Genomic DNA, 27,114 nt, shown 5'->3' on the forward strand with positions numbered 1-27,114 from the left:
ATAAATATTTCTTACTTTAGAGGCCTATAATTTTTCTTATGAATAATTTATCTAATTCCTTTGAGAAAACTACCTATTTTGACAGGACTACAGTAATCCTCTTGAAAACTAATGGAACACTAAGAATATAAACACACTAACACATTCAATTATAGGATAAAATTGAAGGGACCAACATCAGTTCCTTACAAGAAAAAAGAAAAAAAGGGTCAACACAGGTTTTGATGTCATTTGATCCCACCTAGAACAGTAGGAAAAGATCTTGGAACTAAACCAAGTAGTATCATACCAAATAACCTGTATCTTTATCCAAACTGTTGGTTTAAGGATGTGCTGTCAGGTCACTGTAACTGATGTGCTGTGATCTTCCAGTAAAGGGTTTACAACTGGGCAGCGAAGTCTTAAGTACACCAGAAAATAAATCTCTGAAATAAGAGATTCACTTATTGTTAAAGCCCTTAAAGGAACCTGTAAGGGCCCTGTGTCAGCACCTGGAAGACTACTCATATAAGAACAACACACCTGTAAAACATCTGTCTATAATAAGAAGTTACACATATTTTGTATTAAACAGCTGAACATTGGTCCTCAAATTTAACATTACTAATGCACTCTTATTACTGCACTGCACCATTTGTTTTGGCAGAGACTTTTTAAGGTGCTGAACTCTGAAGCTGCACTCAAGCTTTAAAAATTATCAAAGCAATTAATCGTGTAATTCCTATGGGCTAGAGATTCAAATTAACCAAGGTTTCATGGGTCTGAAAGGGGAACCTTAGAATGCTATAATGAAAAATACAAGCAACTCTCAGTGCAGCCCCAGCAGAAAATCTCCAGAAGTTCCTTAATCTTTTTGTTTCAAGGGACTATGGCTCTGCATGCCAAAAGAAAAAGCATCACACTGCTTCAGCCACATGAATGGTATGGGAAACTCCATCAAGAAATTTTTATTGCACTTCTTTCAAAATGGGACACTTTACCAGTTTCACTTAAAAAATTATATAAATCTCACTATAAAATAGAGGAGATTAGATACAGAGTTCTACCAATCCAAAATTCTGAGTATAAGAATGGTTATCTTGGACCAGATGGAATTCTGTCTGCTCCAGTATCACATAAACAATTGCCAAGATCAGACATTGATGGGGAAGTGGAAGCACCCATCAAGTATATGAGATACCTTTTTCCATCTTTTCTACCAGCCTCTACTGTTTTTGAGCTCAAGACTTCTCCCAAACTAGACATATTTTTTTTAGGTGATCAGTAATTCTTAATAAATTTATTTCCCAAGTATTCATCTGGTGCTTCCTTAAATCTGTGTAAGCCTTGAGCATCCAAAACAACCTCTGCTAAGGGGTTCCACACCTTTAATACCTATTTGAACCACTCTCCAATCCCTATGTGATTTTGCAAATCTGATGAATCCTACCTAGAAGGTCCCTTTTCTACCCCGAATAATATTATTCAATTCAGTTGTGCCTTGAATAGAAACTGTTCCATGCCTCTAGTTAATCTTCTTGCCCTTCTCTGCAATTCTTCCAGTTCTACTATATCCTTTGTTAAATGAGAGGACCAGCAAATACAGGGAAAAAAGGTGCAGGTGAGATTAATACAGTGACATAATGACATTTTCTATTTTTCTCTTTCTCATTTTGTTTTTCCTGAGTGCTACTGAGTTGACATTTTCATAATCTCAAAAGCAATTTCCTGAATTGCAACGGTCAGTTAGCACTCATCATTTAATATGTAAGGTTAGAAATAATTTTTTCAGAGGTGCCTCACTTTACAATTAACTACACTGGATTTAATTTAGCAATTTATTATGCAGTTACTCAACCTCATAAGGTCCTTGTGTAGTGTTTTTTTTTGTTGTTATCAGCACACTTAGTTTACTGTTCCTGCCCTTTTCTGATAATTTATGTATATGTGTGCTTTATTTATAGATAATACATACTAAAATATGAAATGCAAATATATTACACACTTACAATGTATATAAATACAGTATACATTTTATACACCTATACACACACATATATATATGTATCAAATATATCAGAGTAGTGCTGGTTAACCAGCATTTATCCACTGCAAGAGTAGACTATTTACCTCTATCCTCTTTTCTATATTATGCCCATTTTCTTCCTCCATGCAGGTACTTGCTGCTTAAATTGTAATCATTTTATGTCCCTAATGGGCCTTAGTAAAACACTTGTTAAAAAGCCTTTTGGAATCAGGGAATCACAGCTATGTTAGTCTTATCCACCAAAGAAGCTGGATTTCAGACACTTCTGGTGATCCACCACCTACAGAAACTGTGATGTCTTGTCTTGCTTTGTAGCCTGCTCGTGCATTAAATCCTTAATTATCTACTCACACCTACTCCTAATGCTATTGAGCACTACAAGAAATTAAACCACCCAAGGATGGGTGACCTCTGCATGTTGTGATGATTTCACCAAATACTTATCTGAAATCAAGGATGCAAAATTGATAGCTGACTAAAGAAAATAAGCTATTATGGACACAGTATCTTTCAGGGGCCATTCTTCTAAGCCAAGAACCATCTAAGGCCATTTTACAATGCTATAGTGGTCACAGAATAATCCAAATATTTTCATATTAATAGCACTGATAGACTATAGTCTAGGCAGTGAGACTAGATGAGAAACAATTTTATACCAGTGCAAAGCTGAACAACCACCATTAAAAAAAAAATTTAACTGACGTAAAGTTGACTTCAATGAGAGCTGTATTTAGCACTGCCAACAAAAGGGCAAATCTTTGTACTTTTAAATAAATATTTCTAATTCCGTAAGTATTTTTGAAAATATTGTTGTCTGTTTTGTATGTTTCTTTAAGACTACAATCAATCTAACAATAAATTTCTGAAAGTAAGAAAGGATTCACAGTTATAATAATACATGCTAGGCTCTAATTCATACAAAATTGGAGGAACAGAACATCCAAGACACTTCTCTTTGAGACTCTGAACTATTCCATCAACACATTGCTATTTCATACGTCTCACAAAAACATGTTATTATTCTCATTTCCTCAGCCTTGCCTGTTTAGCTGCTTAGTGAAAGTCTTGGGTCAGAGATAGCATCTACTCATACCCTTGCATATGTCTCAGCTGAAATCTTAGTCATCTGGCTTATTCTGCACTAGAATTGTCACACATAAAAAACAGCTAAAGCTGTACTGCGATTCTGAGGACAGCTCTTGTCAAGAAACTTTAAAGAAGTGCAAAAAATTTCATCCTAAAATAAGCTCTCTGTAGTCAGTCAATACTTTACACACTATCAGCTAATGGCTAGGAAAATTCTTATGCATAAGGGATGGTAGAGTGTACTAAAAATACTGTGTGCTATAGATCAGCACACAAATGCCATCTATACAGATAATTTTGCTTATTTATCTAACCTCTACAATACTTATGAAAGCTGATTATTCAGATTGATTTGTTAGTGATCTTTCCATTCCTTTGATTTCATTGAACTTGTTTTTTGTTGCCATCTCCAGATTTCGCATTGCCAATTATTTTATGCCTGTGCCATGTTTCTCAGTGGTTCACATTAAGCATGAAAAACAAAGAACTAATCGCCAGAAACCAGAACACCTCAAGATGTGCAGTACTCACATAAGCTTCAACATCAAGAAACCTTGTGCCATGAGCACAGGAAGCTGTATTTCTGTAGCCTTACCAGTGCCCACTGACAGCATTGTGATTTCTTCTGCTGGTAAATGAGCACACCAATCAGAATATGCCTCCTATCTTTGTTTTTCTCAATCTTCTCTTCAAACCGAGAGCACACAGGACCACAGGAAAATCCTGAAATCTCCTGTCACAGGATGGGAGATTTAGGATGGCTGCAGCATTAATATATTGATAATTCATGGTACAAAAAAAATAGTAGAGTTGGTAGGAAACAGAGGTATGTGTAGACTGCACATCACAAGACTATTCTGGTTACAGTTAAGTTTTCTCATTGAGCATCAATAATCCTTTTCAAATCCTTTCTAAGGGTGCCACATGCATTAACAATTTCCTGAAGGGGGGAAGAGCCTTGGAGGGGGCTCTCATGCTGCCATGCCAAATAGATCCTGGAAACACAGATCCCTTGCTCAGAGGCAGACCAGAACGACGACTGCACCCCTTGCCTTCACCTTCCAAAATCCACCAGCCTCCTCCAGCTGCTGAATTAGAAAGACATCCTTTGAGCAGTGCTACAGACTGATCCTCAGCTCAAGCAGAATCTACACGGATTTTCACAGAGCCATGACAAGGGCCCAAGCTTCTCACAACATACCTAGTCACTCCTCCAGCATCTTAGTCTGGAGTCTAAGGTCTTCTCTCAGGTATTCCTGGGGAACATTGACAGGTGACAGATTATCAGTGGGACTACATCTCTGCATAAACTTCTTGATTACATGGCAGTGATGCCAGCTGCCACTGGGACATAATCCCCAAGAAAACACATTAGGAATAGTTTCAAGGACTTTCCAGCTTCCCTGTACCAGTCAGCACTAAAATAACCAGCTTTCTGAAATATCAGGTTGTTTTTTCTAACAGACTTTCAAACCTCCAATATGTGCAACAGGTTGATGATAGTTGTCAATATAATGCCCTCATTTTCCAGAAATGCTTTTCTTCTGTGAAATTTTGTTTCAATTTTTCTTAGAGAGAGACTTAAGCTCAGCTATGGAAATTTAGGTTGCTTCATAAAGTAGTATTTTCATACTGAAGTATTACATCACCATTACTGTAGTTTATTACAAGCAGCTGTGGGATGACACAGGAAAGGGCAGCTCTGCTGGTTTATCTAAAGAAAGAGCTGCCTAACCCCTGCTTGCAGTCTCTGCATCCTTCTCCCTCCTCTGGGCATGCCCAATGGGGCAAGCTCTCCCATGTCCATAGGAGAAAAATCAGGAAATCCCCTTTGCCTGCTGAACCATAAACCTATTAGCTGAACCAGGATGTCTGCCTGCCCTCTTAAAGATGCTTTTTCTGCCATCAGTTCTGCCATTAAAGTGTACCATTATGCTCAAATCCTGCTGTTGAAACATAACAAAAAAGTTGACATTTTGCATATATAAGTTCTCAATATCCTTTGAAAAATCAGGCCAGAAAATTAAAACCAAAACATCCAAACACAAACAATCCACATTCCTGGGACTGCATGACTGAACAAAAGAGAACAAGGGCATTGCAAATTTATAGCTGTCTGTACAGCTTTCAGTCTTTCTTGCTCATGTGTTCTTATACAGTCATTAAATATGTAATCAAAACTTTTATCTCCCCCATCTTTTGACTTATTTAGGGTACAGAATAAACATCTGAAGGAATAAAATTAGGTCTGCTCAAACAACTGTGAATTTAACATTGCTTATTTTTAAATGTCAAATTAAACATTTAAATGCAATTTTTCAGAATGCAACAATAGCTGCTATGTCCTACCTTTTCTTCTTCAGCATACTCATATTTTTTCTTTTCCTTTTTTTAAAACTGTTGCTTACGCAAATAAAATTATCACTTCTGTGACTGAATTATTTAGAAAGACAGGCAACTATACAATGATACAATGTAATCCTGTGGATAAATACATGAATTCTCATCTTAAAACTGCTTAAGTTATAGTTACCATTATTTCTACTGGGAAGGTATTTCAGAAACTCACTTCTCTGATAGCTATGTAAAACCATTTCCAATCTCCAACCTACATTTATGCACAGCGAGCTTAAAAATTTTGCTCTCATTACAACTGTGTTCTTTTATATCCTAAAATAACTATTTCTCTTCAGTGTTTACCCCTTGAGATGGCAATAAATTTGTTCCTTTCTTCGGTATTATTTTTCTAGCCTGAGCAGGCCAATCTCTCATATTTTCCCCACTGTAAGATAAAAGCTCTGTCACTCTATTCATTCTCTTGGTCCTTCTCTGCATTTGTTCTGCTTGAAATTCAGATTTATACAGAGTATTCAGGGTGACAAATTACACATGTCTTCTAAGGCAGTCTTAATATTATCTAATCTCTGCTGAAAATTCTTCATCTGATACAGACCAGGACATTTTTCAACTCCCACTTCAGACAAAGAGCTCCTGACTTTTTCTGGCAAACTTCTTATTTCTGATAGTCCAGTTCTCAAGATGTCCCTGATTACTATTCTGAGACTCTTCCATTTTAATTATGTTCTACAACTATATGGCCACCCTAAGCATACTCAGTACACTTCAAGCATCAAGGTCACTATAAAATAATCCTGGTTCAAAAGACTGACCTTGAGAAGCTTCCAGCCCAACAAAGTTTGATGCTGCCTCCTCACTAGTCAGGCCTTTGGCCTTCTCACAGTCTGCAGAATACTCTTCATCCTCTCTTGTTTAATTGTTCTTATTCAGAATGGACTATTACTAAAACCAGTAAAAAGTCTATTTACAATTTTTACCCTCTACTTAACTGTAAGAACAGTATATATGAAAGAAAATCTTCCCTATATATCTGTGAGGACAAGAGGTCACATAAATTCCTTCCTCACCATACCCAGATAACCCATCTTAGCTGACTGATCCAAAAATGAGGACAAACATGCATGAAGGAACCATAAAATCTGGGTTTAGATTTACTCACCATGATGAAGAGCAGAAGTAAATACACAGATGTTAAAAATTCATATTGGTATAAAACCAGTGCATGTTAGACAGAGTCCAAACAAATCCTAACAATAATTACAAGAGTTACTGTATTCCAACTATTGAAATAATTAGATTAACAATAGGTCTTACTTGTCCTGTCATACGACTCATGACACGTATGTGCAATTTCAGCTCCGAGCTGCAAATAATGTCCAGCTTTATCATCTCTGGAACCATCTGCTCCAAGGGCAAACATTCCACCTGCAAAACAGGTCAAATGGCCCATCTTTCTTTCAAGATGCCCGTTCTTCCACTCCCCAATGAAGGTCAGTCCTCCATTGGACTTTCTGATGAGATGTTTTTCTATGGCCTACAAAGAGATTAAGAGAACATTCAAATGCTGTTCACATGCAAGCTTTACTTATTAACTTTCCTTTAGCAAGCAAAGTCTGGCTTTCAAAACAAAAATAATTTTCTTTTTTCAAATTCACTTCTGAGCACCACAGGAACAGACAGCTCTAAGAATATAATTTCAAAGCACAAAAAAAACCCTTAACTGCTAAAAATGCTAATGACATCTAACATATGAAAATCACAACAGAGACAATACAGGGCTTTTACTTGAGAATTCAACACTTATTTTATGGCTCAAACAGTATTTGTCAAACTGTTAACTCTGGGAAGTACCGGAGCTCTGTGCACTCTGTGAGTACTCAAAAAACACAACCATGTTGGAAATTTTTGGTCAGCAATGTATGCAGTCATCCTGTCTTTAATAGGAAGTGGCAGGAATGCTCCAGCCACCTTCTAACTTCTCCATAGCAGCTTTCTGATTGCACATTCTCAAATGATAGGTGTTGCAGCAGCTGATCACAAAAAACCCTTTATTTTATATGTGAGGCAATTGCTGCTTTCTTTTTACACATTTGTACCTAACATGCCATTGCTTGTGACTTAAAAATGGTATCCTTCTCTTAGAAGAGCAGCTGACTTAACTTCCCAAAGTTTGCAAACTACATGGAACAACATTTGCTTAAGCCTCTTTCAGAGAGGATCACAATTCCCACCAACCTACTTCAGTATTTACTATGTCTAGCATTAGACAGTGAAAAAGTAATGAAAGAGAAGTGCTGGTCTGCATTGCTGTTGGGTTAATTCCTTCACTAATACCACTGATAGATCTGAGGCTTGTGCTCATGGCAGGATCCAGAGAGAAGAAGGCAGAAGTAACTGACAGAGTAGAAACCAGTAAGTCTCTGTCAGCTGCCAGGGTGCCTGTCTAACCATCAGGCAAATTGGTATTGACGACTGCCTTCTGCTGCTAAGGAGCCTGATGTGGTTAACTCTACAGGCCTCATTTGGGCTGAAAGTACTGGTACAGGAAGTATTGGACCTGCTGAAAACTGCCATTGGAAAGGATATCAAGATCTGGAGCATTAACTCTGTTGATTCCATTATTCTAGACTGTGACAAAACTGATGTTTTTCGACCATATGGTACATAAAAGTTGAGCACTCTTTGAAGGAAAGCCACTTTAACTGTGAAGAGCAAAAAGGCACTAAAGCGTATGGATTATTTATTTCCTAGAGGAAAGCATTTTTTTCCAAATGCTAAATGACATCCCCTTTTGAATTATATTTTCCCATAACTTCATAACTGTTGAGGAGCAAATGGTTGCAGAAGCATTTCCAGTGGGACAAAATTACTGTGGCTAGCACCAGGACAGCCAACAAGGGCCAAATTTATATATTTCTCCACAAGCTACACTTCTACTCTGGATTTGCTTTCATAGTTTGACTGAAGAGGATGTTCTAGGTGCAACATGCTCCTTTTCTGAGCAGAAAACACATCTTCTGAAATTGGAAATAACTGCCTGGTAGAAGGGGTAGTTTTTGAAATCTGAAAATCAAGTCCTATCAGCTACTTAATAACTAGGTTAGGTTCTGAGAGTCACAAAGGAGGCATCTCAAGAACATAAATGCAACTCTCTCAAAATACTTTATCGTTCAACAACCTGCTGCCTGCCAACTGCAAAAAAATGGCAATTGGTATTTACAGTAATTAACAAGGGACAGCTGGGCATTGCTGGGAGCACTGCCCAGGGGTGCAGGTTGGGATAGGTGCGGCATTTGTACCCTCAGCTGGATGGCTGAGGCCACAGAGCACTCCAACAGGAACTGCAAAGCAGTGGCATCCAGCTGGACTACAAGGAGTATACACATACCAGAGTGGATGTGTACACCTCAACTCCCAAAGAGAAGATTTAGTTCACATCACCTAAGAGATTAACTAATGGAAGGAGCTTCCTTAGTCTGAGCAATGCCTGAGCAACAGGGGTGGTTGAGGCCACTTGGTTTGTTCAGCCTAGAGAAGAAACTGAGGGGAGACCTCACTGCAGCCTTCAACATCCTCACGAGGGGCAGTGGAGGGAAAGGCACTGATCTCTTCACTCTTGAGACCAGTGACAGTAGGCATGGGGACAGCCTGAAGTTGTGTCAGGGGAGGTTTAGGTTGGATAGCAAGAAAAAGTTCTTCACCCAGAGGGTGGTTGGGCATTGGAACAGGCTGCCCAGGGCAGTGGTCATAGCACCAAGCCTGACAGAGTTCAGGAAGTGTTTTAACAACATTCAGGCAGATGATGTGATTCTTGGGGTGCAGGGCCTCCTGTGCAGGGCCAGGAGCTGGACTCAATGATTCCTGAGGGTCCCCTGCTATTCAAGGTACTCTGTCATTCTATGCAAAACCTGAATGTTCCCTGAAGTTCACATGCTTTTCATGACTACAAAAAATAGCATTTTCTGAGCTGTCTTGCAGCAGTACTTGCTACGTTGTGACAGTCAAGCACACGGCCAAATCCTTCTTTTAGCTACCTAATGCTGTGCAGTAAGAAAGAGTGAGGATCAAATTTGTGAGCCTAACAGATTAGGCTACTCAAGGCAGCAGATCAAAAAGAAGCTTACCTATCCTCCACCTGATGTGAAAAGGAAAAAAAGACACTTGAAACCAGACTAGCTGGAAGGCCCACATGATGATGTTGAAAGCAAATTCAAGAGGCCCATCCTCAATTTTTATCACCACAAAAAATTCCCAACACGTTTCACAATTTCAGCTTTTATCACAGCTGTGAATTTCCATACTAGGAGATAGCAATGAAGTGTCCTTTACAGTGGAAGATTGCACCCATGTTATACAGAGGGGTTATGGATATACAAATTGTTTGGATTCATGTTAGAAGTATGTGGTGACCTGGATAAGACTTCATATGCCATGGATCGGAAACCATGACATCTGAAGAACAGATGCTGCATTTTTCTTCTCTGTGATAGTTCCAAGGAATGAGATATCACTGTCTACTGTAAGACTTAGGAGTGAGGTTATGTTGTCCATCTTCCACTCACATTGCTGTAATAAGGGAATGAAGTGTGGCTGGACAGACACATTCTTTTAGACTGGTGGGTGCTGAGAACATTTCCAACTCTGTGCTGTGAGTGGGAGGAATGCATGCTACACCTTTCCCCTTCTGCTTGCACAAATGATGCAAACAGCTTCTGCTCCACATTTTGAAAAACAAAGAATAAGAAGTGTTAGCTATGGAGGAAGACCTATATTATAGGCAAAAACAAAAGAATGGTAAGGGAATGGCCTCTTAAAAAAATTATAATAAAAATTCCAATTGCAGTTACACAAAGCGAATCCTACTTAATGACTCTTTTCCTATGTCCTTCAACATCAAGTAGGACCTGGGAGAGAGACAAACCCTGAAACAGCACATAAATTCCACAGCACATAAATCAGTACAATTCATGCAGACTCAAATGTAGAGGGTGGGTGAGAAAAAACAGAAGGAATTCTCTGATACTTGGACTGCAGGACATATCACACATGAATAAGAAGCAGCTTGGCTTTTCCTCCCTCCTATCCACAGTGTGTTTTCACCTGGTCCCAAATTTGCTTTGCTCTGTCTCCATTCAGAGATGTGCCCATATAAAATGTTTGCAAGATGATTTACAGTGAAGAGGATGAACAGGAGAGTTTATTTCCTCTAATTTTGAAGTGTTCAGAGTTTAAGAATTAGAGTAAAATATTTCAACAGTAACCACAATGGAAGCTAAATATCAACTCCTAAAAATCTCTAAACCCACAGGCCCCCATACACTGTATTTTAACCTATTAAAAATACACGAGTAATTTATGAACCAGTAATATAGATTTTAACAAACCCTGGAAAGCTAAGGAAGTTCAAAAGGACTGGGAAACAGCCAATGCTTGATCAGTAGTTTAAAAAGTTAATAAAACAATTATATAAAATGAATGATGTGGTTTCAAAAATAAATGTTTGATTGATATGTGTATGCTGATACTAGAAATATTAGAGATTTCAAAAATTTCTTGGCATTTTACAAAATATTAGTCCTAAACAAGTAAAGAAAAAAAAAAAAAAATCCTTATCCCATGAAGATTCTGCATAGCTACTTTATTCAACACCAGACAGTATTTCTAACAATGATCTCCAAGAAAAATGCTAGAAAAAAAATTGCAGATGACACAAAAATTGATGTAACTATAGATAATGATAAAGGAAAAGTCAGTTCTGTAAAATCACTGAGAGCAGGTGACAAAACAGGTTTTGCCTGAACAATGTGTTGCAATAGAGATAAGTGTAAGGTCAAACACTGAGGAATCAGGAATGTAAATCACAGTGGTAGGAAAGCAGTAAATCGAAAAGATTATAACCAGCTTCAGAATAAAGCAACTGGAAAGTGGATGATGGTGTGAGGCAAAGGTTAAGAGTACAAGCAGAGCTTCTGGCTGGATGAAGAGGATAAAATCAAGAAGGAATCAGTTAGAAGAAGAATCACATTAGAAGAACATTGCTGTCTCCATATTGAAGATACTGGGAAATACATAGAAAAAAGCTTAAGAAATAATTCAAAATCTGTTTTATCTTGTGAGACGCAGAAAAAAAAAAAAAAAAGGCACTTTTCCTTCAGGAGAGAATTTCTATTGTACATTTGATAGTAACCAACTATATGGTGCAGATAACCCTTTAAAACAATGTAGAGAAGGGAAAAGTCAAAGCAGCTGGAAGTCAAATGTAATCAAATTCAGGTCAGGAGTAAGACATATTACAGCTTCAAAACAATTTTGTACTAGAATTTTCACTATATATCTTGTAAAATGTGAATTTTGATAATTCCAAGAATAGGTCTTTTGCTTTAGAAGACCGACCACACTAAAACTAAGCTGTAAAAACTTACATTGAAAGCAACAGGGCATGCACAGAGCCTGGAACATATCAGGCACCAGCCACACATCAGCACTGGGACAAGGCTACACAGCCCCTGCTGCTGCTGGTACCACAGCTCACTCAGACCAGCTCAGTTACTCTTTATGTTTCTAAACTGCAGGAGAGGAATGGTGGCCCAGTGGGAACCACTATGAGAGGCTGCTGAGAGAAGATGGGGAAACTGGGAAAGTAACAGCTGGGCAGCAAAAAGCTCAGAGCCACCACAGAAAGGCCACCAACCCCCAAATCCCACTGAACCATCTGCAGTACTGCCCTGCTTAGGCAAGCACTTTGTCTGTGACAGGGAGTAAGACCATAGCACAAAAGAACCATAGAAACAGGAATAGATATGAACTGCATTTTACAAGGTAAATATGGAATATAACATGTAAATGCCCTAGAAAATAATGCAAAGAATAAAACAATTTGGGACTTTGTGTCCTAGAATGATGAATTCTCAACACTGTAAAAAAGTGACTTGGTTGTTCTGCACACATCTCAAGGTTGCTAGATCTCCTTCTAATAAATTAGAGCCTGGGCTTTTACATTGTACCATTTGGGACAAGCTGATTATTTTTAGCACAATAATCTGCATCACATGTATTCCACAATAATACTTTTTAAACTACTCAAAGTGAAAGCTAGTATTATTCATCACTTGATTTCTTAAAACTTACATAATCAAAACAAGTCCTTTGGTTGGTGGTGGTTTTTCTCCCTAGGTTTCTTTTTTTAAATTTAATTTCATTTCCTTAAAATCATTAAAGATTGTTCCACTGTATTGGAAAACTCAATGAATCATAATCACCTCAATTGCATCGTCGTACATTTTCCTTGCCTCCGTGTCCGTCTTGTCTGACATAAGCCAGGCTTTCAATAAATATTCATAAAAACTGTCTCCCAGCCCGCCCACGGATGTGTGATCTGTAGAAGGGAAAGAGGGAAGAAAACAACAAAAAAAAAAGGTTGAAGTTGTTATGTAATAGCACCTTAGATTTATTCAAAACATAAACTTGTGTTTTTAAGGCCTACTGCTGCAGAATTATAAACATTTTTAGCCTGTTTAGAAAGCTGCACTGCGCTCCTTCCCCTCCAAACTTACATCACAGGCATAGAACCATCTGTATGTGTTCCCTATTTGCCATTCTGCATAGGCTATCCCTCATATCAAAAATGTACTTTAACCTCTATTTTTACTTCATTCCAAAGAACCTAATTGTTTTACTGCCAGGGTTTGGGGGTTTTAGTTTTTGGGTTTTTAAGGTATATGTGAAAAAAGCATGTAGAAAACCTCCTAAGACCTCTGTATCCAGGATGCAACCAGGTCATGTGGCTGGCTACAAACTGTCATTCATTAACTACACAGAATCCAATCTTTCCAGCAGATTTTTATTTCTTACAGGGTAGTTACTCAGCAGCCTAATGAATTCCCTAAATTAAATGTTCTTATTGAAATTATTTTTCAAAGGCAAGCAAGGTGCCTTTGCAGTGTACAGCACAAGCCCTGCTCTGTTCCACTGTGCCTGAGAAGCTGTGCCATGTGCCACAGGGTAAGAGTGTTTCACTATTAGAATCAACCAGCACATAAACTGAACCTCCTAACACACAGATTTCTTCTTTATCCCCTTTTTTATTTTATTTTATTTGTTCCCTTGCAGAGGTTGCCTTTCACCAATAGTGTCACTGCTATTCTGTGCTGATAGACCACTTGAGAACTATCTGTATTTCTCTTTGGCTGAACTATCATACTTCCCCACAAAAAGCCTACTGATGGTCTGGCAGCCTTGCAGCTCCTGCTCCAACCAGGGTAAGCACTCACTCAGTACACTCTTCATTGAAAAAGCAGCACTCTGTTTGATTTAATAAGTGACTCCAACCAGAATACACATAACCTTCTCTTTCCTAATGTTACAGCTCTCAAAACAGCAGCACCAGAACAGTCTTAGACTCCTGAAGCTAGGCAAGGGAAATGTTTAACACCAACATTGTCACAATGCCAGAAATTCACTGCCCTAAACATGGCTGGTTGAGTCATGTAAGTACCCTTTCACTGGGTGAAGAAAAGATATGACACTTCCTTTAAAAAAATACCTCAAAAAGTGGTATTATTCACAGTTTTTCTGGGATAAAGGTGCAAAAGAGAGGTTGAGCTCTCCTTCTGTTCTTTTTTCCTCCAAGCACCACTCTACCACAGCATGTCTGCTTGTCTCTGAAGATGTGAGTAGGAGGTTAGAGCTGGTAGATGCTGCTATATGCTGCTATCCTAACTCTTCTAGCTGCCTCTTGGCTCCTCTGCTACTTAAAAATGGATTTCTAAACAAAGGAAGGAGCAAGTAGAGTCTGTAGCTTTCCCATTTCGTTTCAAGTTGTGAATTTGAAGCAAATTACTTCATGCCCTTCTTTTGTACCTCCGACTCTCCCTGCCTTTTCACACCCAGTTACTCAGTGATTATGAGTTTTCATAAGCTTTCTCACCCTGAGCTATAAGAGGACATTCAGGTCATGAGTCACTTTCTTACACAAAAACAAGGGCTAGAAATCATTCCTTCGATTTACAGTTACATTCTTAAGCAGACACAAGAAACAAGGGTCTGTGGTTTTCAGGAAAAAAAATAAAAAAATCCAAACTATCCCAAGACTTCAAAGCTACAATTCATGCCAGCATTGCTCAGGGACTGACTTCACAAGAGACAGTTTAAAACTACTTCTGTTAAGCTGCTGCCTTGTCCCCAGCTGAGCTCTGTCATTTGAGTAAAGGATGATCCTCAGCCAGATTTCCTTGAAAGATGCACTCAGGTCCCAACAAGGACAGGCTGTTGAGCCCTCAGCAGTGTTCTCGTAGTAGCTCCAGCTGGGATTGGAACAGGAAAGAGCAGGAAGATGAGCAGAAAAGGTTCATTTCCTAAACAGAGAAATCCACATTCCAGGTGTCTTTCAAAAGTCAATTATCAGCAACATGTCCCATTTCATGACTACTTCTCCAGGCAGTCATTTGAGAACTGTCCTTCTCTTCTGTCAGCAGCTCTTCTCCTTCACATTCCTTCTCATCTTAGCCAAGAGTATAGGGAACACAGGCACCAGAAGCACTGGGGGACACAGAACTCACAGCCATCCCCTAGACAGTCTTTTTTGCACCTTCTTCGTGCAGAGAACAGGGCTGCTCAAGCCTCTTGGATTCAGATCCTCCTCCCATTCAGAAGCAGACAAGCACATGGTAAGAAACTAAGGCCTTTCAAGGGCCTTCCAATTCCCAGCAGTAGCATTTTCCTTGTTCCTTTTATGCATACCTCACTGCAGCTCTGACCAGCCCAGAGTTTTCAAGGTTCCTCTCTCATCCAGCAGTGGGCTACTCCACTCCCCAGCTGATGCCTTTCACAGCTGGACCAGAGGGAAGACCTGTCAAAAAAGGCAAACGGATCCTGTTCCTTCTCTTCAGCAGCAGGAGAAGGACATATGAAATATTTCTGGTGGGAGCACATGATGGTATTTCAGGGGAGCTGGCCACATCAAGATGCAGCTGTCTTTATGTCCTGTCCCCTCCCCATTCACAAAAATAGCCAAAAGGGGATGGAAGTGAAAAGGAGGCCAGTGCAGAAGCTGAACTGAGTTTTAAACACAGTGAGTTTTCCAGCTTCTGCAGCTGCATTAACTGCACTCTGGCAAGGTCTTCTTCAGCTTTTCTGCTAGTGTCTGCTAAAGCAGAATTTGCTGCATTTTATAAGAACTGTAAGTAGAAATTACTTAAAACACAGTTTGCGACAGATTGTGGGTCTTTGACAATTTGGTCTCACCTAGAGCAGAAATGCTAAAGAAATATTTTTCAAGATTCCTTAGGAAATATATAACTGGTGAAGACTGTAGAACTGGGTCATCGCATATCATTCTCTCCTAAAAGCAAACCTCCCTATCCAAACTTATCAGAAGGTCCATGGTGGTTATCACTTTCTCCTGCTCTTTGAGCTATAGCTCAGATGGCTTCAAAGATTTAAGTCAGCTCAAATCTGAATGTTTTGCTCATAAAAATGTTTTCCACATGAAATTTACTGACGTTTTCACACTGGCCCTAACCTTCTGTGTCAATCCAGAGTACTAAAAAGGAATAACTTGTGATTTGAATAACTGAGCCTACAATAGCATCTTGACACTGGGTACTCCGCAGTAAACAACTGAGAAGATAAGCATTAAGTACAAGCATTTTGAACATTTTAAAATGGATTCGCTCTTTCACAAATTTGATCTACAAGAAACATTTAATTAGCTCTTTGTCATGTAAAGGTTTTTATTTTGAGCTGTTTTTGATTAGCTGTTTTACAGTGAAATTCTGGAGTAGAATTCATTCCAGATTAAGACAAATATAGCAAAAAGAACAGAAGTTCTTGATAGCACAACAAATGTGGCTGAAGCCACATGTTCTGTTCAATGTATATATTTTTAGAACACTCATTCCTTCAAATCAAGACAAATTTGGGTAATTTCTTCATTCTGCATTTTTTCAAATGTAGGCCCAGATGACTGGGCAAACATAAAAGGATTCCAGTCAAGAATTGCTTTGGAATTCCTTTCAAACTAAAAGACACAGTAACTGCAGCTGGAAAGAATACCTTCAACTTTTGCAACCAAAAGCAATTACAAGAAACCCTGTATTTTTTCTGGTTTATCACACTTGAAAGTATATTGTGTGCAAACCTGTGCAGTTAGTCTGTTTGTAAAGATTCTTCTTCCCAAAAAGAGACAAATAAAACCTTAATAGAAAGACAATGGTATTCCAAGTTCACAGCAATATTTCTGCTCAGCTACTACAAAGGATCTTAATCCTGTTAAATATTGGCATTTTTCTTCTTAATAAATCCAATTGTAAACAAAAAACCCTTAAAGAACAACAAACCAATCAATCTCAGTGCAATACTTTAATGAGTTTTTAAGATATTGATAAAATATCTGTGCTTAGTAACATATCGTGTCTCAGCTAATATGCTGAAAACCAGATCTACCTCTTTCCCACAGACTGAGACGGGGACCTTCTTTTACAACATCACACCATCATTATCTAATATTCCTAAGATAGTTTCATTCCAAATGATCTTATTGGTATCAGCAACCCATGAGCTCACTGCTGACACAGTCTCCCAGACAAGAAGCAGGACAGCACTAAACCACAGCACAGGCAGGAGGTCAGACAGGGCACACAGTCTCGCTGAAATGTCACTGGATCTCAGCCCCAGAGAGGAGGGAGGGTCTGCAGAGCTCGAGTGATTTGTTCTCTGTAAGTGAAACTGTTTCTTTACAAATCTGGGGAAACAAATAAACAGGTTTTTTACTGCAAACAGCTCTTCAAGGCATAGGCAACAAGGCTCCCCCTCCTCAGTGACAGGTGAGGCACTGAGACTGGTCTGTCTGCTCTTTCTCTTCAGGACTAATTTTTGAGGACGGTTGTAGATACCATGGATACTATGCATTCCCATAGCTCATCCTCATTTGTCATACCCAGACGTACCTAATATCTGTAAACAACTTCCTCCAGAGCAGGCCAATTTCCACATGAATGGCACTAGTTCCCAAGAATATGGTTATGGCCACAGACTGCAAGTTACCAACATGTGCCACTTTGTTTTGTTTACAGGGAAAGTTTGGTTCAGTGAGCATGTTTCCCACAACAACTGACAGCCCCCTAAAGATAACTTTAATAATGAAGCCTGTTCTAATGAAGGTCTACCTGCTCTCTAGAGCAAACTTAAGATGTGCAAATTATTTTTAAGCAGATGGCTTTAAGTAGTTAACAGCAGCTTAATGAGGCAAATTAAAAACAGTTCATGATTTGCTAAACCCTCTCTGCTTTGTGCCTTAATTGTTCAATTGTCATTTCTTGGCAAGGAGCAAGAATAAATAAAGAAGCCAAGCATTGTATTAAAGGCAGCACCTCATGCCAGAACTGATGCTGCAGTCCCAACACCTGAGGGTGAGGCTTCCTGCTAGCCAGGAGCAGAGGGGAGCGAGCCTCTGCCCTTCCCTGACCCCGGGGCAGAAAGTTTCTGCATAGATTACTGCACACAGGATAAAAAAGATGAAATACAATACTGAGCAGAGGTATGTTTAGCATGCACAGGCTGCCCTGCTGGAAAGCAAGACAGTGAGATAACATTGGAACAGTGCAGAAGCACAAACAGGTGGAGATCAGGATCAACTATGCCCACAGTATTTTTAATTCACGAATTGTAACTACAACACTGATTCAATATTTTAAACTAGAGACAGAGAGAGAACAAGCAAGCAAAAAATTACTAATTTGGCTATTTGTAAACTGAAATCTCGGAACTGTAATTGTCACTTTGGACTTTAAAATAAAGCAAAACTCACTAAAACCTGTGCTATTCTCACTAGACTGGAAATGCCAAGATAAACAAACCACTGATTAATTTCAACCAAGAGCAGTAGTACAGAATTACTTTGCAACAAAAGAAGAAAGCAATAAAAAGGAGGCTGATCTTCCCCAAGGATCACAAATTGACAAAGTGTTATTGTAATATGTCAGAGAAGGAGTTCAAGAGTGGAGAAGTTAAATGACCAGGAGGGGGTAGCTAATATTGACTTTCATTAAGAAACCCACATAGCCCATCACCATTAGTTGTTCTGGCCTGCACCAACTAGCCTTACACTGCAGGAGCCCTCTTTCTCTGTGCAGGAAACTTCCAAAGAATTGTTTTTCTGTTTGTCTTTAGGCTGGCTCTGATTAAATTTCAGTTCAATCTTTACTTCATGTAGTTGGTCTTACTGCTCCTCAGCAGCTCTAAATAGGTGCAAGCTCCCCTTTTAATCCTTTAATCCAGAAAGCTGAGGCCCTGGAAATTGCAGCTGCTGCAATTCACAGCAGAAATTCAACCTAAGGATGTCATAAGCCATAGTGGTTGGCTTAAAAGTGCAAACACTTGTAAATTAACTTCAGGAAAGGCAGCCCTGGTAAAAGGAAGTGGAGGTGCAATTTTAAGTCAAATATAAACTATGTATCACTAAGGAACACATTACCAGCATGAGAATTTTTCGGAAAACATTCAGGGTCTCATATAACAGAATCACTTTTGGAGAATTTAAGTTAAGCATTTATCAGTTGGGAGGTAGCTGAAGAGACACTCCTTCCCATTCTACAGTCTGGTGCCACAACAGAATCCAGCAACATGAAACACCTCGCTCAGCTCCTCCCAACCTGGGGGTGCGTGAGCACGCCTGCTCAGCACTCAAAGCTCTGGAGAATGGAGCAGCTGAACTCTAAAAACTCCAGATGGAGAACCTAGATGTAAATATTTTAACAAGACTTGGGAAAATATGGATGGTTCTTGAGTTCCTTAACTGTACTCTTTGAAAAAACAGTTTAATCTGAGTAGAATCACGTTCCATTTCTAGTTTCATTTAGAGATGACTAAAGCATTTTTGTCAAAGTTGTTTAAAGAAACCCCAAGAGAACAGCTTGAGGCAGACAGAATATTCCAGTTGGAAGAACTAAAGTCTGGCAGCTACAAAAACTGAAAACACAATCATTTAATGGAAAGTATTAAGCAATCTTAATTATAAGTGCTACCAGTTTCTCATATAATAAAATTAAGCAAAATTACTTCCTAGATCTGTAGGGACTATCAAACTACAGATTAAAAACAGTTAAACTTGCACAATTTGAGTGAGTCCAAAGACAATAGAAACACTTTGAAACAGACCAGCAAGCATAACAAGCCAACTAATACACATATTTAGGTAACTAATGTTCTTAGAATCAAAACATTTCTTCAGACTGAATGTAATTTACAATTCTGTAATGTCAAAGGAATATCCTAATTTGGTATCTTACAACAGACTGTACTTTCACTCTCAGGAATTCACAGCTGGAACAAATGTTTTGTTTTGTTTTTTGTATTCAAACTTTCCTGAAACATCAAAACATTCCAGCTATTATTTATAATTCTGGAAAGATGTAGATCATCTCTCAGAAGACATACTCAAGAATTAAACACCAATCAACTAAAAAAATCAAGTCCACATGCTAAAATTAGAAACACATTAAATCCTTATGTCAGTGTGTTTACTGAGAAGTTTACTCAGAAGCCTTTTATCACCTGAAGTTGTCTTTTCAAGGTTATTACACTCACCCACAGAGCCACCCAAATGAAGCACACCTGCCTCTTAGCCAAGTTTGGAGTCACTGTAAATCCCAACTGTGTGGGCAGCTTTAACAAAGCCTCTGGGATTTGCAGTGGATTGGTGGGAAGTCACGTGCATGCTTGTCTCTGATGACTTTACTTGTCAAGGTGGCTGTGAAAAAGCTAAAAGGGATAGCATCACCTGCTGCAAGTATGCATCCAAAACCCAGAGTCCCTTTTGAATAAGAGTTCATGTATAGGGGGATTGACAAGTTCTTAAGGTTGTTACACCCTTTAGTTTATTCACCTTAATCTTCCTTGAATATCTTGATTCTCCTCCTGAATATTATAAACAAGATCATGGGAGAGGGAAACCTTTATTAGAGTAAATCTAGTCCAACATTCATCTGCACCAAATCAGCTGGAAAAACCGCTGTCAAAAACTTCACCCTTCAAGCTGTATAAAGACATGGCAGTTTATATATTTACATATATATATTTATATTTATATCTCTTACATGGACGCTGACAGTCAAAAGTGATTCTGAGGAGCAAGGAAAGACACTCCCTGTTTTTGATGTACTTTTGGATTATACCACATGCAATATAAATCCAGGCTACTCTGTTTCTTTCTCCTAAACTTCAGTCTATGTAGCTCTTATTTTTCTTCTCATGACAGATGCTTGAAATGGTGCACGCAGCTGCCTGACATTTTGATCACTCTGTAGGTGCTGGGAAATTGTGCTGATTTTAAGACTTGTTCAGTCCATGCTCTGTGACTGACACTGAGCTATAACACCATACGTGGACTGCATTCATCACCACTCCTCTCTTACTTGACTATATATGTCATATGGGACCATATCACACAGATCTTCAAGTTGAGACAGTATTTTAGGTTGCTGCTACAAGGACAGTCCAACTCCCAGTGAAACTTCAGGATTAAAAGATGCCATTGGTCAGATACATTCAGTGTTCACAGAACAGAACTAGAGACCCTTTCCTCTCAATGTCACCAAACTGGAAATGTTTCTCTCGTGACCACCAGCAGTTATATCTCCACATAGAACTCAGAATATGGAGTCTTAATACTGAAGACATAATAAAAAGAAAGAGATGTCAGATATGACAACAGATGTGTCACCTGAATTTACCAATCATCTAGAGAGCATCAACAGAAACACTAGGACCTCCAACACATTACAGAGAAGGAATAAAATAAAACCAAGAAAGTTTAGTAAGACTGTAACAAGTCTGTAAGTGGACTTTGATAGCCTTCCCTTTCGTAAGAAACTAATTAGTCAAGAATGGTTCAAAAATGCAGTTTTAGGCATAAAATTATCACAGAAATAATGAGATTCCACAGGCAATCAAACTCTAAAAACTCACAGAGGTGTCAAAGGATAATAATCATTGGAAACTCCCCAATGATTTCAAGTTAATGTCTTCAAAGCCATCAGTTTAAGCTCTCAAAAACATCAGGCAGTACCCTAAACATGCCATACTTCATTAATACAGATAAACTTACTGAATTCACAGTAAATGACAAAGATGAGAAAGACAAGTGGAAAAGCCGCTGTGGGACAAATCACAAATTCTAGATATCGATGCACTCCCCACCGAGATCATGCCCTAAAAGTATAGCTTGATGGTAAAACAAAATGAAACATTAATCTCTTTGCCTAGCAATGTATGCAAGCATTCTCATAACCCAAAGTTACACCATATCCAAATCCTCTCTTTAGGAATTATTTATAGACACTTCTTTCCAAATGCATAATTCATATACATGTTTAACCTTCCAATAACACTAGAATCTTTAACACACTAAACAAAGCTTTTATTTGTTCACCTCTTCCAGCATCTTGCTCAGCAGACCAGCTGACCATCTTAACCTTGTAGTCTTATAAAAGCACATTCCCTGTAATGCACAGTTCTGTTGTATTTCATTAAAATAAAGTTTTAACAGATTATCTTGCTCTTGGCTTCTAATGAATAAACAAATTTGAATGCAGCTTTTTCCTGGAACACAGCTAATTACATTTGTACAAGGTTGTAAAGCAAAAGTGCAAGGGGAATTCCCCAGCAGAGATTACACAGATTATCTTCTATTCAAAACACATGCATGTTCCAAAGGACAGAACAACACAAAATAAATTGGAGAGTAAAATTAAGGACACCTGTCAAGATAGCAAAAGAAATTAAACTGCAAAGAACCACCCCCACCTCCTCATATGCAACAGCATGCTTACTACTGGAAGTCTAGAAATACTGCGGTAATTTTATTTGTTCATAATGTAATAAACTGAAAGCAGATTTCAAATAGCAAAATCTCCATAAATAAATGCTTACACAAATGTCCAAACTATCCAATAGATCACATATCTCCAGTTCTATAAATGATGTTCCAAACACAAATTAAAAAAGAAATTTACTTGCTAAATCAAATAAATGTGCAAAAATGCAGTCAGGTTGAGAACTACTCCACATGTACTTTTACAATATGCAATTATTTTACTTCTGTACCATTTCTATTTAAGAGAGAAAACCTTTTCCTTAAGCTGAAGGGGAAAAATAATCATCTGCAACTTAAAGTATTAGAAATTATTATTCACAAGTCCAAATAGAAAGTAGTTATCTGATGAGTTTTGGAAAATACTTCGGAATATACAAGGTTGACTTGACTCAATTCCCTTTGCTTCGTTTTAGCTTATGGATGTTTTGCCAGAACTTGACCTTATATTTCACAATTTTATTTTTCCTGACTTTGCTACTTCCTGACTTTGCTAGTTTCTTTAAAGAAGGTACAGGTATTAATAGACATAATTTAAGATACTCCTTGTGCTAAGCAAGGCATGTAGTAAATAGGTAAGGGTACAAGAGAGAATGTATAATATCTTCACAGTTAAAGGAGATTATGAGCAGCTTCAGCTGGAAAAGACGTGTTTTCCACAACTAGTATCTTTGCACTATCTCTAACCACACCATCAACCTGTTAATTTATGCTACAATTACATTTTTATCTGAAATATTTATCTGCAGTATTTCTTTAATCTTTTCAAAGACTACTTCATTCTTCAGTATTATTCACTTCACCTTGCCATCTGCAAGGGTTTTCATCTCCCAGAGGCAGGTGTAAAGACTGAAAGAGCTTCTGCTTAATTTTAAAAATGAAAGGCCTGAAAACTGATAAATAAATCAGGATCTGGATTTCTATCTCTGTAGCACCCTTGAAAGTTTGCATTTTAGAGAGCCACTCTCCCTATGGATCAGACAGAGCTCACACTGACAGGGCAATACCCTTCAGCTGACAGGCTGATTTTTCTCAGTGTTTGCATTCTCACAAGGGGATGCACAGAGTGTGACAGCACCTTCTTCATCAAAAAGAGGTCTGCAGATCATAGGGGCTGGGAGAGCTGCGTGGCAGAGCTCAGAGGCTGATGGTGGGTCCCAGGGCCCCAGGTTTACGTGCCAGCAACTGAAATCATCTCTGTGTGTTTGTTTTTCCCAGTGAATTTAATCCTGAGTGCACATGTAGTTCATTAGCAAACTCTCAGCTGGACAGCAGGAGACAGGAGACCTCTGCATCTACACAGGTCCAGGGTGCAAGCACAAGTATTGGACTGAAAGCCTCTGCTAATATTTGAAGGGTCCATGAGCATGAGGATACTTGTGAAGGGTGCAAGCCCAGGCATCTATTTGACAGTGAACATAAGGAGGAGGATCAAAACTTGGCTACCTGTGGGTGTGTTGCAGGTGAGTTGTGGCAGGACTACACAGGGGTGCTGCCAAGGCAGGGCTCTTGGTGGCTGTGTGGGCAGCTGCATCACTATCCTCTTAATGCACCTCTGGAATATGTCCTGACTGCAAATGGGAACTTCAGCAGTCACATCCATCAGACAGGGATGGAGACACTTGGACCTGGCTGGCCTTCAAGTGCTGGGAAAGAGGAATCCACAGGTCTTGGAGTCTGCTAAATACAGTGGTTTCTTTATCAACTTTAACCATGTTACATACATTATCATCAAATTTATTTTCACTGTTCCTTTAAATTCTGAAAAATAAATATACACAGATGGTGCTGTGTATTTGATACCATATCATATCACAAATGAAAATAGATAGGATGCATTGCTCATGGTTTGTCTATTACCTGCAAGAGTTTAAATGAAGCCTTTTGCTTAATTACTTTGCTCAGCCCAAGGGCATTAGCCTCAAACCAGCTGTACAGACAGGCATAAAAAATCTGGAATATTCACCCAGTATTTCCACTGACTTAATGACAGTAATTTAATGTTTTTTTCCAATGTTTCAAATTTGCACCATTTTAAAAGAAAGGTAAATCTAAGACAAATAAATCTACAGATGCCTCCTCCAAGTAGCATTTTAAAATTAAAAGTGTTTGGTTTCATTTAAGCAGTTATTGTTGAAAATTAAAGACCACTTGAAGAAAATGCAATCTGCACATTCATAAAGATACTTGCTTAAGTTTATTAGAAGGCCAGTCTACAGCACAATCAACTGGGAAATGGAGGATGTAAACTTCTCCCATTCAGCCATCCAGGTTGTACCTTTATCTACTCTGTAGTAACAGGTACAAGAAGCTGCAAGAAAGTGAGAACATCACCAGAGGGGGCTAAAATAGTGTAAGAAGCTAAATAACCCGGGTGAATCCTCTTATTGTCTTTAAAGGATAGCTATCACTTTGACATGGAAGACACCATTTAGATTTAGTGCACTTAATACTCTGATCACTTGTGATCAATATCACACTGTCAATGAGTCCTTATAAAGATGATGACAGTGTCCCACACTGGGCTACTTGCAAGTCTGAGTAAGGGGCTTGTTTTCTGTAAGGAGACACGAATAAAGCAGCAGAGAACAGACTGCAGCCTGAATGTTCATCACATCAGCATTCGGTGGTGACAAATTTGGTGTCTGCTGCTACATTCCTAATAGCAATGCTCAGCTCATGCACTCTAAATTCACATGCTAGCTTACTGCATAGCAACCTGTCAATGTGCCCACATATCACTAAGGTGAAATAAACATATAAGTTTAACACAGTATGACACTTCTGCTTATTTTCTCGCATATGGAAGCCATATTTTGCCTAAACCCCATCTTCAGTTAAACTGACAACTCTCTTAGTAACCAATCCAGGTAACTCCATAGGTAGCCCAGATGCAGGAAATGAGATTTGAAGTTAAGAGTAATTAGAGTTCCTCTTCAATAACATTATTACTTGCAAGAGATGTTGGAACCAGAAGAAATAAAGTAGTTTATTTTCAGTGTTGGAAAGCAAAAAGGAAGAATGACCAATTTACAGAAATGTGCAAACATGACGTGCATGCCCTGACTTTGCAATAACATGAAGATTTGGCTTTTCTTTTGTTGTTGCCTTTCTAGTTGGTATTCTCATCTAACATGTTTGCAAATGCAAACTAAATTTTTTCAACATGTTTTAATTTTTTAAGAAATCACTTTTCTTCAGTACCAATCAATTTTCATAATTTTGAAATCCCAGCTTTTTAATCAACTTTCTGTTATATCTGCTTAGGAAGCTTCTCTAGAAAGCACTGTTACTGCTTTTGGAAATAATCTAAATTCAAAGTTCTGATGCTTATACCAATCCAACTACTCACCATGTGTAAACCAAAAGCTAACAAAGTCAACTGAAGGTTAATGTGAGAGATTAGAAAATCCTTCCTGACAGCTATTTTCCTTTCAGTCTTACAGAAACTGAAACCCCAAAACAGAAGTATTGTAAATAACTTGTTCCTACTGGACCATCACCTTAGCCCATACGTAAAAATGGAATCTGTCAACATTCCTGTAGGCATTACAGCTCTGCCTTCTAGCAAATGCCCCAGTGAGCTGACAAATACTGAGCTGAAGCCATTCAAAAGATGTCTGTCATGACCCCCATGCTGCAATAATGCCTGCCCATTATAAGCTTAACCCCAAATATTTAGCTATCATTTTCCTCCTCCTGGGTATAATGAACCCCCTTGCTGCTACACAGCATTAAGTGTCCAGTTGTATTACAAAGTATTTGCATAGGAAAGGATGGGGATTTAGCAATGACCAGTAAACCATTCACCCAGAAGTTCTTAGAATTGGGGTTTACAGCATTCAAGTGGAAAGAAATTATGGGATGAAGCAGTAGTCCCTGCTCAGTCCTGCCTGCTGTGGCTTCAGACCCTGGCTGCTGCTGCTTCACTGAGGCAGGCAGTAAAAGAAAGAAGTAATCTGTCACCCTTCTTCAAGGGCTATGTCAAGTGCATTAAATGCAAATGAACATTTATATTAATTAAATTGTAATCACTTCAAAGACGTGCCTATAGATTAATGCCACACTGACATAATGATTTGACTCATCTCTATAACTTGTTAAGAACCTGGAAGCAATGGTCACATTGTTCTTGATGAAATGATTATTACTAATTGACTGGTAGGTTACTTCACTGCTTCTAGCTGTTCAGGCATTTGTAAGAGAAGCATTGACTGGTTTGAATGAAAGCACTTGTCTTTGTAAGCTCCAGCAGACGAATAAGTGGAAAAGACGGTCTGCGCATCTCAGGGCACTGTCCCCAGCATGTCATTCCCAGCAGTGAAACCGCAGAACACGCTACTTACACTGAGATCAAAAGGCCTGCACTCTGATAAATCCAACCCCAGCAGAAATGACTCACTGGACCTCACATCAGAAGGATGTTGACAAAATTACAGCATATCACACACACCACTCCCCTTCTCCTAACCCAAGAAGAGCACAAGACCACATTTTGAGCAAACATTTAAACGAGGCAAACCAGACACAGCAACATGGCCTAAGATCTTTGGAGGCTAAGACAGAAATATTCTGAGGCACAGAAAAACCCTGTAACAACTGCTGATCCCCAAAAAGCCTGAAAGACCTTTACAAAAGCTAGCTCATCACCATTCATGAACACTGGATATGCAAAGAGGACTAGGGGGGCCAATGTACCTTTGGTTAAACCCTACAAAATTAGGGTGTGCCTAGGTTCCTAGTGCAAACAGCTCTGAGAAAGAATCAAAATACTCTA

General features: G+C 38.7%; 1 protein-coding gene across 1 annotated transcript in view; it reads right to left on the bottom strand.

The window, feature by feature from the left end:
* The window catches only part of MAN1A2 (mannosidase alpha class 1A member 2), a 132,760-nt gene that overhangs the window by 14,420 nt on the left and 91,226 nt on the right, over window positions 1–27,114 (bottom strand). Inside the window, exons 9-10 of the mRNA XM_058824745.1 lie at window positions 12,730–12,845; window positions 6,785–7,004 (exon numbers count right to left, since the gene is read on the bottom strand). Of these exons, the coding sequence (XP_058680728.1) occupies window positions 6,785–7,004; window positions 12,730–12,845 (336 nt within the window). The remainder of the gene's footprint in view (window positions 1–6,784; window positions 7,005–12,729; window positions 12,846–27,114) is intronic.

This window comes from Ammospiza caudacuta, chromosome 2 (genome assembly GCF_027887145.1).
Source record: "Ammospiza caudacuta isolate bAmmCau1 chromosome 2, bAmmCau1.pri, whole genome shotgun sequence".
Lineage (NCBI taxonomy): Eukaryota > Metazoa > Chordata > Aves > Passeriformes > Passerellidae > Ammospiza > Ammospiza caudacuta.